Here is a 15713-nt window from a genome sequence, read left to right as displayed (position 1 = left end):
GGAAGGCAAATCTAAATGAATTTTAGATACATTCACCCTTTCCCTCTCAAATATACTTATTTACGCAGTATCTGGGAACAGCACTTTGACACTTTAAAAAACAAACTGGGAACAGATATTGACTGTTAGGACAAATATCTCCCCAGTTGTGTGTCGAGGCTTCCCAGAAAATTACCTTAAATAACTCACAACTGACAACAGAATTATGGTTTGGTTTTTGGCAAATAATTTAGGGCCACAACTTTATTAAATACACAATTTTAATCCGAGTGTTGGCTTAGGCTTTTGGTTATTCACTCGTCCTTCCTAAAGAAGGACTATCCCCATCTGTCCATCCAGGACAGGACTCAATCAGCTGTCCCCTTAGGACAGGACTCACCTCATCTGCCCCACGTGGCAGGACTCACATCAGCTGTCACCATTGGACAGGACTCACCTCATCTGCCCACGTGGCAGGACTCACATCAGCTGTCACCATAGGACAGGACTCACCACTGTCCGCTTGGACAGTTCCTGCTCCGACTTCCGCATGGAAGTCAAGTAAACATACCTGGGAGTGAGGAGGTGGCTGCGCCCAGTCATTCCCTCCTCACCTTCACCAAGAATGTTCCTCAAGGCTCTTGCTCTTAAAATTGGGCCCACCATTCCCGCCAATGGCGGGATGGTAAGGACAAGAGTGTAAGCCCTGAGATTCCTTTAACGGAATACTTCTATATGGAGCAAACGGAGGTGAGGGTAGGCATCCGTGTGCCACCCCCTCTACCAACCGATTAACCAACCAAAAGCCTAACCGCCAACCTAACAAGTTGTGACAATTTGCTAGCGCAGTAGGCGAAAACCAAGAGGCACAGCCAATCAGCCAATTGGAAAAATTCCTACTGACCCCTGAATACAGGCGGCCCCGAAGGCAATAGCAATGTCGTGCTAACCTGCAAGAAAGAAAGGGCGGGTGGGAGGGGTTCAAACGCCAGGCAAAAATGTGACCAGAAAATGGTGGACGCAGCTTTAAGAGAGGCCCCAACAACCAATCAGATCCAAGGAATTTGCATACACACGCCCCCCATTACTCAGCATGAGCTGTGGCCTTACACAAACCAAACCCTAAGCTAAATTTCTTAACAGCCCTACCACAATCCGCTTTATATTAGATGATATAAAGCGCTTTGTGTGTCGAGGCTTCCCAGAAAATTACCTTAAATAACTCACAACTGACAACAGAATTATGGTTTGGTTTTTGGCAAATAATTTAGGGCCACAACTTTATTAAATACACAATTTTAATCCGAGTGTTGGCTTAGGCTTTTGGTTATTCACTCATCCTTCCTAAAGAAGGACTATCCCCATCTGTCCATCCAGGACAGGACTCAATCAGCTGTCCCCTTAGGACAGGACTCACCTCATCTGCCCCACGTGGCAGGACTCACATCAGCTGTCACCATTGGACAGGACTCACCTCATCTGCCCACGTGGCAGGACTCACATCAGCTGTCACCATAGGACAGGACTCACCACTGTCCGCTTGGACAGTTCCTGCTCCGACTTCCGCATGGAAGTCAAGTAAACATACCTGGGAGTGAGGAGGTGGCTGCGCCCAGTCATTCCCTCCTCACCTTCACCAAGAATGTTCCTCAAGGCTCTTGCTCTTAAAATTGGGCCCACCATTCCCGCCAATGGCGGGATGGTAAGGACAAGAGTGTAAGCCCTGAGATTCCTTTAACGGAATACTTCTATATGGAGCAAACGGAGGTGAGGGTAGGCATCCGTGTGCCACCCCCTCTACCAACCGATTAACCAACCAAAAGCCTAACCGCCAATCAAGCCAGCCCTGGCTTGCCGCCAACACTCAGAGACCTAACCAACTTTTTAAACCCTCAGACACATCACGCAGCCAAATATCATACCCATCAGGGGATAAGTGAACCCCATCATCCCGATATAAAAGCGGGGCTCTAACATTAATTTCGGGATGACGAATCAAACTCCCCCCGATTTCGTACACCCGTTTGGATGCTGCGCTGTTAACCCTCTTCCTAGCTCTTTCCCCAGCCAGAGGAGGAATATCACCCCGCCATTGCATCCTCTGCAACATTTGGGACCAAAAAACGACGGTATCAGGGAACCAAGTCCTTATCTCCAACAAATCTCGTAGGATAGCCAGGCGAAGAGATAACGGGTCCACAGCGGGGATGTCATTTTCTCCCAGCTGGATCACCAGGGCGGACGGGCACCCGAGCAAGAGGGCTTTGCGCCGCAGCAAAGGGAGAAGCTCCCCCCAGCGCATGCCCCTCTTGCCCATCCAGGTCACTTGGATGTTGGATGGAAGGCCAAGTCGAGGACCCAATGGCGTTTGGCCAGCGCGAAGGCCTGCCCAATGGACTATGGAATGTCCCACCATCCATATGTGCACGTCCGCGAGCCCTGGGAAAACATTGGAAAACAAACGACAAAGTTAGGAGCGCTTCCGAACATAAGATCTATACGCTGCAGATTTCCACCTGCCCAAATCCTTAATAGCATCAACCGAAAGACCCCAGTGGGCCGCCGTAGTGGCGGCCCCAATGCGAAAGGAATGAGGAGCGTAATTAGCGGCCACGCAACCGCATGCCGCTATCACCTTCCTCATAACTCTAGTAAATTGCAGCCTAGTCATCGGGTTACCATCCTGATGCACAAACAAGGGGCCCTCCCCAGCTGGCCTTTCCGCCAAGAATTTGGCTACGTCCTTAACCGGGCAGGGGCCCGTCTGCCCCGTAGCAGGCAGTCGCATTACTGCTCCTTTACCAGCCTGGTCGGTCTTGGAACTCCGAATCGTGATTAACAATTCCGTTGGTGACAGACGTATGTCCTGGAGTAGCAAACCCCCTGGCACCCCCTGACGCATCTGACCCCCTACAATTTCACCAATTCTCAAAGCGCCAAAAAAGGCCACTGAGAAGGCGGCCGAAAACAAACGGGCCTCATATTTAGACCAACACACCACCCTAAGCTTCAATCTCATTTTAGTGAGAAGATCAAAAGAAATCGGGTTCCTGGTAGGGGAACGGGGAGGACAAAGCCTACCCCATCCCTCCATGGCCTTACGCACCACAAATTTGGCGCAAGGGTCCCTATTAAAAAACAATTTCGAGAAAAATGAAATGGCCGCAGACTGGAGCTTTATGGTCCTGGCAGCCCTTCCCAGGTGAAACAGGTGTGCCAAATATTGAAGCACCTGGGAAGAAGAGGGGCGGGCCGCTCCCTCCACCGCGAGCGACTGACTGCGAAAAGTTAAAAAGTCAGTCCAAGCTTTTTGATAAGCCCGCAGGGTAGAGGGGGAAACAGAAGCAGCTACTCCCTGCAAGACTAGCAGCTGCCAAGGTTCCAAAGACGATCCGGGAAAATCTCCGGCTGATGTTGTGCGTCTGGAACCAGGGACCTGAAGCGCTCCATCTGAAATCGTGACAAAGCGTCAGCTATATCGTTGGCCACGCCCGGGACAAAACGCGCAGAGAAAATAATGTTAAAACGCAGGCACTGCAGCACGAATGCCCGCAGCAGAGCCGATACCCGAGTTGACTTAGAAGATTGTTTCGCAAGGACAGTCACCACAGCCTGGTTATCTGACCAAAAGCATACGCGGCGGTCCTTGAAGTCGTCAACCCAAATATGGACTGCAACTGCTATAGGAAAGAACTCAAGAAAAGTTAAATCCCGCGTGATTTCAGTGTCCCGCCAAGCAGGGGGCCATCTTTGTGCGCACCACCTGCCATTCCAAAACAAACCAAATCCCAGGGAACCCGCCGCATCGGAGTGCACTTGGAAATCGTTGTGCAGGTTTAAAACATCCTGCCACAAGGATACCCCATTGTATTCCTCCAGGAATACCAGCCACATCCTCATGTCAGCCTTCTCACCCTGCGATAAGCGCACCCGGTGATGAGGCTGACGCAGGCCAATGGTGCGTTTGTTCAAACGCGCACAAAAGGGGCGACCGGGTGACACAACTTTACAGGCAAAATTAAAGTGACCCAGCAACGATTGCAGCTGGCGAAGCGTCACTTTTTCCGGCACCAGCATTTCCTCTATCACCCGTCGAAGCGTGGTGATCTTCTCCATAGGTAAGCTGGAAGTCTGATTAACGGTATCCAGAAGGATACCCAGGTACGTGAGCCTGGTAGCTGGGCCTTCAGTCTTATCCGCTGCGAGGGGCACGCCCAGCTCATTGGTAAGGTCGTTAAAGGCCTGTAGCAGGGTGACGCAGTCACCCGTATCGGCCGCAGAAACCATTAAAAAATCATCCAAATAATGAGTGACCCCCGTTAATCCGGTCTTCGTGCGAAGGGCCCATTCCAAAAACGTACTAAAGCACTCGAAGGCCGCACAGGCTACGGAGCAGCCCATTGGCATGGCCTTATCAAAATAATAGGCGCCTTCAAACTGAAAGCCCAGCAACCAAAAATCATGCGGATGAATTGGTAATAATCGGAAAGCCGATTCGATATCACATTTTGCCAACAAGGCCCCCGGCCCAAACTTTCTGATCATTTTAATTGCCTGGTCGAGAGAAGCGTATTTGACCGTACAAAGCTCCGGAGGGATCACGTCGTTCACGGACGTGTCCCTAGGGTGAGACAAATTATGAATGAGCCGAAACTCACCCGGAGCCTTCTTGGGGACGATTCCCAAGGGAGAGAGGTGCAGATTGGGAAAAGGCGGAGACGCAAAAGGACCAGCCATGCGCTGGAGGGCTATTTCTTTATTAACCTTCCGCCTTGCGACCTCGTGCATCTCTCTCACCGACTTCTGGTTCCTAGGATTCCTAGCCAGGGGAACCGAAGCTATCGGAATCCGGAACCCGAAGGAGAAACCATCCCGAAGATATGCAGCCGCCTCAATATTGGGATAGGAGGCTAACCAATGTTTAAGGGCCGGTAACTTAATGGGAGAAAAAGCTAACTGAAGCAATTCACTTTGATGTGGAAGCTGCGGGGGGAGCGGGGAGGGCAGGGGCGGAACCCCTTGGCGCCTGCCTGAATCCTCCCCGACCCCCACGAAAGGGCCGCCGGCCCGCATAGCAGTTAACAGCCGGGTGGCTACCGCCACACCGGTCACAAGTGTGCGCATAAATACACCGCGGGCGCTGACACAGTCCTTTATTGAAATCCCAGCAGCGCAATTTAGGTGCCGCCTTAAAAGGCTGGGTCTTAGCCCTTTGCTGCTCGGCGGGTTTCCGTGAAACCGACGGAGCCACATACGTGGTCCAAAGGTCCAAGTCTTTCCTGTCAAAGCGGGCGGTGTCAATTTTTGACGCCCGCCTGCGAAATCTTTCATCATAAGCAATTGCGGCCGCTTCCCCTGCCATGTTATATGCTGACCTTACGATGGACTGGTACACGATAAGGTGTAGAGCCCTGCGGGGATATGCCGCTACTACTACCCCGGAAAAAACTTGATAACAATCGAGCCAACGCTCGAAAGTCCGCTCCACCTTTCTCCCCCTGCCTTTCTTCTTAGTACCAACGAGGGCGTTTCCTTGCTCAGGGACCACCTCCTCTGGTGGAGCTAAATCAAAAATGTCTACATATTTACCATCCAATATCCTAGACCTCAATTTAGAGGACAAGTGACTGCCCGGAATAATATCCCTAGTACTGTTGGTGGAAACCGTGGTTTCCGGGACCAACTCTCCGTCGAGACATTCTTGAACAGCTCCATAACGAGCACGATGCGAATTCGCTCGACGAGCCCAGGCCCAACGAGGAAGGCCAGAATCCACTTCCCCGTAAGCCCAGTACAACCCCATAGAGTGATCAGAACCCTCGGAGCTAGAGGACGAACCTGAGGTGGTCGAAGCCGAGGTATCGTCCTTGCGCCTCTTTGCCCGCCTCCTGGAACGACTTTTGTGACGACGTTTTCCGCCACTCGACGCTCTAGCCGGCACTGGGAGGGCTTCCTCGCCGGATGCCGACGAAAGCCCCTCGCGCCGCGAGGCGACGGCAAGAGTCTGGGATGGAGCAACGGGCGAAACAACAACATTAGAGGAGGCCCCCGTCCGCCCCCCCTGCCCTTGCCCACTTACTCTGCCCTTAGCCTGCCTCGCCCTCCTGGTGCGCCGAGGCTGCTTCCCCTCACTTCGTCGTTTGACGGGAGGGGGCGCCGGCACCACCATAGGAGTGGAAGAGGCATTCGGCATCAGAACACCAGAAGGCCCCACGAAGTCGTCATCCGACGAGTCAGCTGGCCCAGACGTGGTGGTCTCAGGCAGTTCCAGAATGGTCGCCATGGGGGACAGAGGCTGCGACGCCGCCACCGTAGCTTGCCCAGGGTCCAGGGATACACCTGCAGAGGTAGAGGGGGCAGAAAGAGGGTCTGGGCCTTGCCGGTCTGGAGGCATGGCCGTAGTCGCCGCCTCCCGCCCTGCTTCCAGAGGTAAACCAGCAGAGGTCGAGGCGGCAGGATGAGAGGCCGGGTTCTGTAATAAGGCATCAAGCCCAGATCCAAGCTGGGCCAGGGCCTGTGGGTCACCAGCAATGCTAGCGATGAATGCTTCCACGCGACCCGCTGCCTGCGAGGCTGGCGAACGCAGCTTCTGCGAAGCGCCCTTAATGACCCTCTTAGATTTCCCTGAAGTGGATGGGTGGGCCGCCATCCTGAACTATTAACTACTTGGAATAACAAGCAAACACACGTGGAATCACACAGGGGTGCGTATTACCACTTTAACCACTAGGCGGCGTCACCCCACCCCTCAAATATTGGAGCCTTCCCAACCAATCTGCAAAACTAACTGCAAAATATTTGGGGACACCCAGGCCTCTGAAAGGCCCCAGGGAAATCAGTTAGACTTGTATTGCAGGCTGGTGTAGGCCGGACCCCGGCACACGCCCCGGCCCCCCCCCTAAAAGGGAGGGAGAGGGAAATGCGCAGGCCAAAGCCAAACTCCCACCCACGCAACCAAATAGAATCCTTAACCAGAATACGTGAAAACTAAATTAACGTGAATTAAAATTAAATTGAATTAAACAATGGACATCAATTAAGCCAATTAAACAATGCAAGAAACCCAAAACGCAGGCCAAGCAATGTATTCCCTATCTATTGGGAAGGAACAGTATCAAAACTAACAAGGTGCGATAACCCCCTTGAGGCCAGCCGATGGCATAGAGAACCTAAAGTAGGCTGCAGTACTCAGGCCTCCAATTAAAGGCAAGGAGTAAAAGTTTTTTCCTTTCACTTAACCAAAGCAAGCCCACGCAGGTCAAAGCCAATTATAATCCAATTGAATCAATTAAGATTCCTGAATAAAAGGATATAAATTAAATCAAGTAATTAAAGGAAACCAATAAGTTAAAATGACCCAATAAGCTAGTCAGGCAACACAATAAAGTCAAAGCCTGTTCAAGGGACTTCAATATAGGCTGAGGGAAAAGGCAATTAAATTTGTAGGTGTAGTAACAACTCGTGGCCAGTAGATGGCGCCAAACGCCCAGAAACTGGCTGCAAGCACTCAAGCCTCGAAATAAACTGCAGCCAGGAAAAAATTTTTCCTCAGCTAAAACAGATGCAAACAGAAAACAAACGCTATACAGGACACAAAAACTAGAGGCCCCCCAGGTGAATCAAGTGAGGGGACCCCCTCCCAAGGTCCTAAAGACCCAGCAACCCCCCTCAAACCGCTCCCCCCAATGCACAAGCAGCAGCTCTCTGCTTAATAGCAAAGGGGGTTGCAAGCATTAAAATGGCGGACGCAACGTGCAAACCAGGCACAATAACGGCCTGGCGCCCTCCCAATGATGCACCCCCACCCCGCAGGCACCCCAGGGGGGGCGGCAAACGCCACAGCCCCCAATAAGCCAAATTAGAGGCCCCCAGCAGAGCGCAAGCAGCCTCAATGCTCCTCAGCCGGCAACAGCCCTATTAACCACCCACGTGGCTCCAGCCCAGCCCAGCCCAGCCCCAGCAGGAAAACGGCCAGGCAAGGAGCCAGGAGCCAAGGCTCCCTCAGGGTACCAAGGCCCCCTTGCCCACCAAGAGCCACAGCAGGCTAGCCAAGGCAAGCGGGGGGGGGATTTAAAGAATTTAAAGGAATCTAAAGGGGGGTGCGCCCTTTAAATAAAGTGGGATGCCTGTGCGGGGGGGGGGGACTCCCAACGCCCCCAGCCGAGGCCGAGCCGTAGGGGAAGGGAGTGGGGAGGGAGGGGAGGGGGAGAATCAAAACGGAGCTAAATAAGGCAGTAAATGAAAGCTAAAAATCAAAAGCAAGCAATAAGCTGAATAAATCAGCAAATTAAATAAGCCAGATACAACCAGACTCCAGGAATCCAGGAACGCTCTCTTGCCAGACAGGAACCGATAGAAACACACAGTTCAAACGCCAGGCAAAAATGTGACCAGAAAATGGTGGACGCAGCTTTAAGAGAGGCCCCAACAACCAATCAGATCCAAGGAATTTGCATACACACGCCCCCCATTACTCAGCATGAGCTGTGGCCTTACACAAACCAAACCCTAAGCTAAATTTCTTAACAGCCCTACCACAATCCGCTTTATATTAGATGATATAAAGCGCTTTATCAAGATGTTTAGTCATGCTTTCCGTTTGGAAATAGAAAGGGAAAACCTTTTCCAGATGTCTAAGAAATCAGCACTGGGAAGAGAAGAAAATACATTGATTTCTCTTGCTAGCCATCTCCAGGGGGAGCACAAGTAAAGATCCGTCGAAACTTTGTTGACTAGTGATAAGAAAAGGCAGGTTCAGATATATTTATCTTTTATTTTGATAGCTGCCTTTGATAAGCTTCAATTTGGGTCCAACATTTTAATTCTCCTAGGGTTTTGATATAGTTTTGAATATTCCTTGAGAAGAACGGGAGTCTCCATCAGTTTAAGAAAAGCTTTCCCAATTAGCTTCAATATTTGCTGATCGGTGTCTTGGGTGGGGTGGCGGTGGCGATGCTAGTGTGATAAAATGAATGGCATTTGTATCAGGGCATTAAATCCATGCTTTCCCCCCACATATATATCCATTCAGTTTTCTAAACACAAGGCAGAGAGAGAGAGAGAGAGAGAGAGAGAGAGAGAGAGAGAGAGAGAGAGAGAGAGAGAGAACAAATTAGGGTACCATAGAGTTAATAATCTGTGGCTTCCATATTTCCACCACAACTCCTTTGCTAACTTTTGAATGTTCTAGTCGAGTGAAGGGATTTGTCACAGCAGAATCCCAAGAGTGTTTTGGGGTCCACTACCTCCCTCCCTGTTTGTGTAACATTTCTTTGGGATTGTTTCCAAGGCCAGGTTATAATGGTACTGTTTGGAGAAATTGCACAAGGATCCATGCCACCAGGCAGCTCAGATTCTGAGCTTTCATTAAAAACAAAGCATACATTTCTAACACTCCCCTCCCCCCCCCAAAAAAAAGTTAAGAAGCAAACTGTGCAAGCAACCTACATGATTTCTAGCCTGGCTGCTCTCACCTTTCAGCGGTTTTAGTCCATGTGTGAAGTCAAAGCCTTGATTGACAAGATAGTTTTTTAGACACCACAATATAGAATCCCTAGGTCCTAAAGGGACCCAGGTGGCGCTGTGGGTTAAACCACTGAGCCTAGGGCTTGCTGATCAGAAGGTCGGTGGTTCGAATCCCTGCGACGGGGTGAGCTCCCGTTGCTCAGTCCCAGCTCCTGCCAACCTAGCAGTTCGAAAGCACGTCAAAATGCAAGTAGATAAATAGGAACTGCTGCAGCGGGAAGGTAAACGGCGTTTCCATGTGCTGCTCTGGTTTCCCAGAAGCGGCTTTGTCATGCTGGCCACATGACCTGGAAGCTATACGCCGGCTCCCTCGGCCAATAATGCGAGATGAGCGCGCAACCCCAGAGTCGGTCATGACTGGACCTAATGGTCAGGGGTCCCTTTACCTTTACCTTAGGTCCTAAAGAGGTGCTGTTTTCTCTTCCCTTTGATGCACATTTTTTCCCTCCTCCTGTCTCATTTTCTAAGCTTTGGGACCTCCATAATTTGCTCTTTCTTTATTCTAGAAACAGAACGCAGTGCTATTTTTCTCGAAAAAGAGGTGTCAGAACATACTATGAATGCCTCCCTTGTTCTCTTATAATGGCAATGGTACCCACCTGAGAGGTGCCGGAACTAAGTTCCGGGGGGTTCTGGCTGAAAAAAAAAAGCCCTGACAGGATGTATCTTTCCTATGATGGATTCATCTGAGATCAGGTACACCCTCTAAGTAATTTTCTGCAAATGCTACTATGCAATATGTGTGGGTGGATTTTAAGGAACCCCATCTCCAAATGACAAATCAGTATGTGACAAACTTGCAAATAGGCTTGGGCATGTCTCCTTCTGTGCAGGAGCTGAATTCCAGGCACTGAGTAAGACTATACTTAGTGCAATGGCATGCATGTTTGCATAGAAGTAAGGATTGCACAATTGGCTTTATTGTGAGTAAGGAGCGGGGTTCAGAACTTAAATATAGGAGACCCAGTATATTTAAAAGCAGTTCATAAAAGCAGAGTATAAATTAAATTGTCATTTATAAAATAAAAGCTTTTCTACAATGTTTTATCCTGTTAGTGGTTTTGATGTTCAGGTAGAACATTGGAAAGTGAGAGTAGGGTTTTTTGTATTTGTTTTTACAGTGAGAAGAGGAGAATGATTGTATGCCTTCCCTTAAAATCTTAAAATAGTAAAAAATACAATAAAAATGTTTTAAATGAAAGTAGTTCACTTAGTTTTCCACTGTTTGCACCCCCAGTGGCTAATGGCCTAAGATGACTCCTCTTAGGAATCAACACCCTGAGCATAGTAACCTGGGTGTAAGCTTGATCGAACACAAATGCATAATCAGGCCAGATTAAGATTGGTTAGGAACAGAGGAAGCTGCCTTCTGCTGAATCAGACCATTGGTTCATTAATTCAATCTCGTATACAGTGGCTTCCCAGGGTTTCAGACATGAAACATTCCCAGCCCTACCAGAAGATGCTGGAGACTGAATTTGGGATCTTCTGTATGCAAAGCAAAAGGCTTGCCATGGAGCCATGGCTCCTTCCACAAGATTACTTAAAGACTTTGAGATGTACTAAATGGAGTGGGGTGGGAGACAAATAAAGACACCTTCCAAGAAATGTAGACCCCTTTCTTGAGCTACATTAATGAACAAAATCAAGACCACCTTATACCAACCGCTCAATATTATCAGTGGAGGGGTTACGTTAAGCAATATTTTTGAATGTTGAATGTGTCATTGTATGTCTAGGGACAACGGACAAAGCAAACACCATTAGATGCACTGCTGGATAAGTGTTTAACGGTTATTAGATGTATTTGTTTACACACACACACACACACACACACACATGATGTTTCACTTTGGTTTTTTTTATTTTTAAAAAATCAAAACTGATACCCATTTTGTAAGGAACATTTTATAATCCCTTCTGTATTTTCACAACAGCCATGTGAGGCAGGATAGGCTGAGACTAGATGACTGACCCAAGGCTGAAAGTGAGTAAAAAACATTGATGAGCTCAGTGAGTTTAAAATATGAAAATGCACACATGCTCAGAGTATATTATTATTTTGGTCTGCAAAACCACTTCCGCATCTCCACGGAGGTGGTGTTGTGGACTGGCCCGACTGTACTCTCGCGATGGGGGCTGAGAGTTCAGCCCCCTCATGAGGTGGGAGTTCCCGCCTCCATCAGACCCAGACCGACCAATAAGGATGGCTGGGGGCGGGGCTTCCCCTCTTTCAAACAAGCCGGAGGCGGGAACTCAGCCTCTTTGCCCCTTGCTTCCAGCTTCATTGTGTCTTGTGTCTTATTTCACTAGGAGGAGGGTCATTGCCACACAAAAGCTTATGCCATAATATATATTTGTTTCAAAGATACTGCAATGCTATTATTTTTTTGTACTTGGTTTCATGTGTTCCCTTGAAGGGGAAGGGGGTCCCTGTTTGGGGAATGCACAAGCATCCCCCCCCACCACCTTAATCTGGCCGTGCCAATAAGAAGATCCCTTCAACTACAGCTACCTCAATCCTGTGTGTCTGACATTCCTGGCAAATTGAATTAGTATGGAATCATTTCAGCACCACAGACAGTGCTGATTCAGGCTCTTTTCCCACTTACCATTTACAGCTGAATAGTTGCTATTTGATCCGATATTTTAAAGGGTGAATGTGGAGCTCATTGCCTGCTGATTGTTTGCACATCGCTGTTACTAGAGAATGGGTGCGGTTTTCCTTTCTGTGCTAACAGCAGGTTCTTCTAGTTGAGAAAAGTTCTATGACTTTAGTAGAAACACCCCTTATGTAGCCCTGCGTTCCTCCAGCCAGTAAAATACTGGTAGGAGTTAGGAGTATGTGGGCAGGGATACCTCACACTGGTCAAAGGGAACTGGCACAAACCCGATGTCTCCTGAATCACCCATACCAAATTCTACCCCTTCACACAGAAACCAGAGAGATGTTTGTGCAGATGCCACGCAAATGAAAATATTGAAGGTCCATTTTGGATCTTTTGAAAAGGTTTGGGTGGGGGTTGCAGTGGACGAAAAATGTTTTGGGTTTTCTTAAGTACTGTATATTATTCCAGAATACTAGCTGAATAATGGCAGCATTGTGCGGCAGGCTGCCAAAGAATGAGAAAAAACCCACCAATGTTTCTTCTGTAAATGGTGTGTGCAGAGAGGCCTTTGGACAACTTGGGGCTGATTCATACAACTTTTTAGCTTGGTGGGGTTGGTGTGACAAGACTTGTGCCCCAGAGCAATGAAGCTCATATGATCCCAATGTGAAAATGTCATATTACTGGTGCTGAGAGAATCCAGATGGATAAACATTGTATAAACTCTACATGAGATCAATACCCTTTAATTGCATGGTGAACTCAAGGTGGTAGAAATGCTTTTCCCATTTCCCCTTTTATCCTCCTGGATTTGAACCCAGGTCTCCCAGGCTCCAGTCCAACACTCCAATCCCTACACACAGTGCTGGTATAATGCACGGGCACAGTAAACTGTGGTTCAGCTGTATTAGAAATTACCAGGATAGTAAATATCTAACCAGAGACGAGTTTTCTAGACTGTACTTCAATTACAGGACTACGTTGAGGATTAAGAAACCGTACTGGAAATCAAATTTCTAGGATAACTTTGACAATTTTCACCTTGACAATTTCCTAATTAATTCCAACCAGAGCTGAAACTGGAAAATTATAGTTGTCCTTGCAGACTGATGGCTGACCAGAGGGCAAGTTTTGTATGGACTAATGATGTGGCTTGTGAATACTGACACTGCCAATTATATTTCCCTGAGTTAATGTGGTTTCGCATTGGAGTATGTAGTTCACAGACCTCCAAGTCACTGGCCATAGCTCAATTATCAGCAATCAGCAATCTAATCAATGGCCTGTTACTCTCATATCTCAGCAGTCAACAGTGTGATTCCTAATTAAAGATAGCCATTTGGTTGAAGTGATTACTGGGTTCATTATCTTGACAATTTCATTACTGTACCAGGTAGAATAAAACATTTATAGGAAAGGAAGGGAAAAGATGAGCTATCGTAAGGTATGGAGGATCATTACAGCTTTCAGCAAAGACTGTTGTCACTGAGATCAATTGTAACAGAGCACAAATCCTGAACCTAAATACCAGTTATCACATCTTCTCAATGAATGGTGCATTTATCATTATCTTCCAGTGCCACTAGGATGTGAACATACAGAGCACTCCACAGCGCTGATATTGCTGGATCATAGCTAGGCATCCTTGAATGCAAGATCTTCTGTTCATGGACAGGACTGAGATCCAGTGGAGGGTCCTACTGGCACAAGTAAGCCTGGAATTTCCTTCAATCCCCTCTCCCTCCTGTGTTGATTCTTATATTGCTCTGGAGTCTCTCCCCCCAATGTCCAGAGCAGATTTTCAAGAAGGGGCATAATGGGGCTGAAAGGGAAATTGGTGAAAGTAACTTTCTCCCACTTCCAATGGCAGCTGAGTCCCATGAGTGGAACTTCTTCTTGGGGTATGCTCCTAAGAAGGATCCCAAGCTATAAAATAGCAGGCTGTCATTTCTTGAAATCCTGTATGGTAAGGTGGGCGGGTTTGCCATCCAATCCTTTAGAGAGCCAGTGTGGTGTAGTGGTTAAGGGCAGTGGACTCATAATCTGGTGAACCGGGTTCGCATCTCTGCTCCTCCACATGCAGCTGCTGGGTGACCTTGGGCTAGTCACACTTCTCTGAAGTCTCTCAGCCCCACTCACCTCACAGAGTGTTTTTTGGGGGGGAGGAAGGGAAAGGAGAATGTTAGCCGCTTTGAGACTCCTTCGGGTAGTGATAAAGCGGGATATCAAATCCAAACCCTTCTTTTCTTCTTTACTACATTGGTCTTCATGTGACAAGTTTAGTATTTACATATTGGTTGCATTTCAATCCTACCTTCTTCTCAATGTGCTCAAGGAGGAACATGTGGTTCTCCTGCTCATCAACTAACCCCCCCACAAAAAACCTGTGGGGTAGGTTAGGTAGTGACTGATCCAGGGTTATCCAGTGAGCTCCATGGGTCATGACCTGATCTGCAGGGAGTCTCAACAGAAGCACTACTTGAGCGCTTTGTATGACTGAAGGAAGTGAGGAGCAGGCAAAGGTAGGGAAGAGTACATGCGTGCCTTGCTCCCCATTAATGAGTGAAGGTGCTGGGGGGACAGTCTGAATCTCCATATAAGATGGTGTAGCCTAACCAGCAGTGTAGCATCAGTTGCCGGTGCCTGGGCCCCTCTTGGTGGACCAGGCAGCCTGGTGGTGTTGGGTTATCCAATGAGGAATTTCCTCACAGCAGAGGAGAGGCACAGAGATGCTGATGTTGCCTCTTCTCATCTCATCTGCCTTTGCAGGTCAAAGGTCTGTCTATGGTCTGAAATTGTGGAAGAGTATTGGCTTAACGTCCATTACCAGGATGTGTGGTGAAAGCTACTAGCTTTCAACAACTCGGACAACTTGGGGGGGGGGGTAGTTGGTGGACATCAGCTGTGTGAAAACACAAAGGGAACACAGATCCATGTTCTGTGATACTTTGTCACTGTTCTTTCTTTGAGCGGCTCACCGTAGCTGCTGCTTTCTAACCTAAGAGGGATATCCCACTTCGCTTTCAGCACTCTCCTGTCAGGAGTATGGGCAGGAGTCAGGCTCTGGGGCCTGTAGTGCTTTGCAGGACTGGGGCCTGCCTCAGCTTGTGCTGGAGAAGCAAGGAGTGGCCACTCAGGTGAGGCCACTTGATAACTCACTGCACCTGGTGGCAAGAGCTGGGAGGGATAAAAGCTCAGCATTTCCCTTCAGCTCTTGGCCACAGCAACATGATCCCTGCCTTGTTGCATCTGGCCTCCTGTTCCTTGCTCCTTGGACCCTTGCCTTGCTGACGCCTTGCTCCTTGGACCCTTGCCTTGCTGACGCCTTGATCCTCGACCCTTGGACCCTTGCCTTGCCGACGCCTTGCTCCTTGACTCCCAGACCTTCGTCTTTGCCTCTGCCTTGCTCCTTGACCCTGCGACTGCCTGCTGCTGGACCCTCAGCCCTGCACCTGTTCCTGCTTCTACACCACCATCTTGCCTCTGGTCCTGACGTCCTCAGCCAGGGCTTCAACCGCCCACCAACCGGGCCGTGACATCTCCTTTCTTGCCCAGCAGAATTATGTTGTGCAGAGAGGACGGTTTTGACTCCGATGAGAT

The 15713-nt window shown here is 48.8% G+C and overlaps 1 protein-coding gene across 1 annotated transcript; it reads right to left on the bottom strand.

The window, feature by feature from the left end:
• Positions 1-147: 147 nt before the first annotated feature.
• On the bottom strand, positions 148-8376 carry LOC118082376 (uncharacterized). The gene is made up of 2 exons (XM_035109827.2): positions 5818-8376; positions 148-2418 (listed from the first exon to the last, which is right to left on the bottom strand). Exons 1-2 carry the CDS (start codon positions 6626-6628, stop codon positions 1844-1846), a joined length of 1386 nt encoding a protein of 461 aa, XP_034965718.1. The 5' UTR covers positions 6629-8376; the 3' UTR covers positions 148-1843.
• Positions 8377-15713: the final 7337 nt, after the last annotated feature.

The sequence above is a fragment of the Zootoca vivipara genome, chromosome 10 (genome assembly GCF_963506605.1).
Source record: "Zootoca vivipara chromosome 10, rZooViv1.1, whole genome shotgun sequence".
In the NCBI taxonomy this organism is placed as follows: Eukaryota; Metazoa; Chordata; class Lepidosauria; order Squamata; family Lacertidae; genus Zootoca; species Zootoca vivipara.
Note: the sequence above shows the minus strand (reverse complement) of the source record. Positions and strands in the feature narration are given on the sequence as shown.

What these genes read in the sequence shown, in the direction of transcription:
- LOC118082376 (XM_035109827.2), bottom strand. Translation starts at nt 6,628, where the DNA reads ATGGCGGCCCACCCATCCACTTCAGGGAAATCTAAGAGGGTCATTAAG. An exon ending in CTCGGCTTCGACCACCTCAG is followed by an intron (nt 2,419 to 5,817) that starts GTTCGTCCTCTA and finishes ATGTTTTCCCAG; the next exon opens with GGCTCGCGGACGTGCACATA.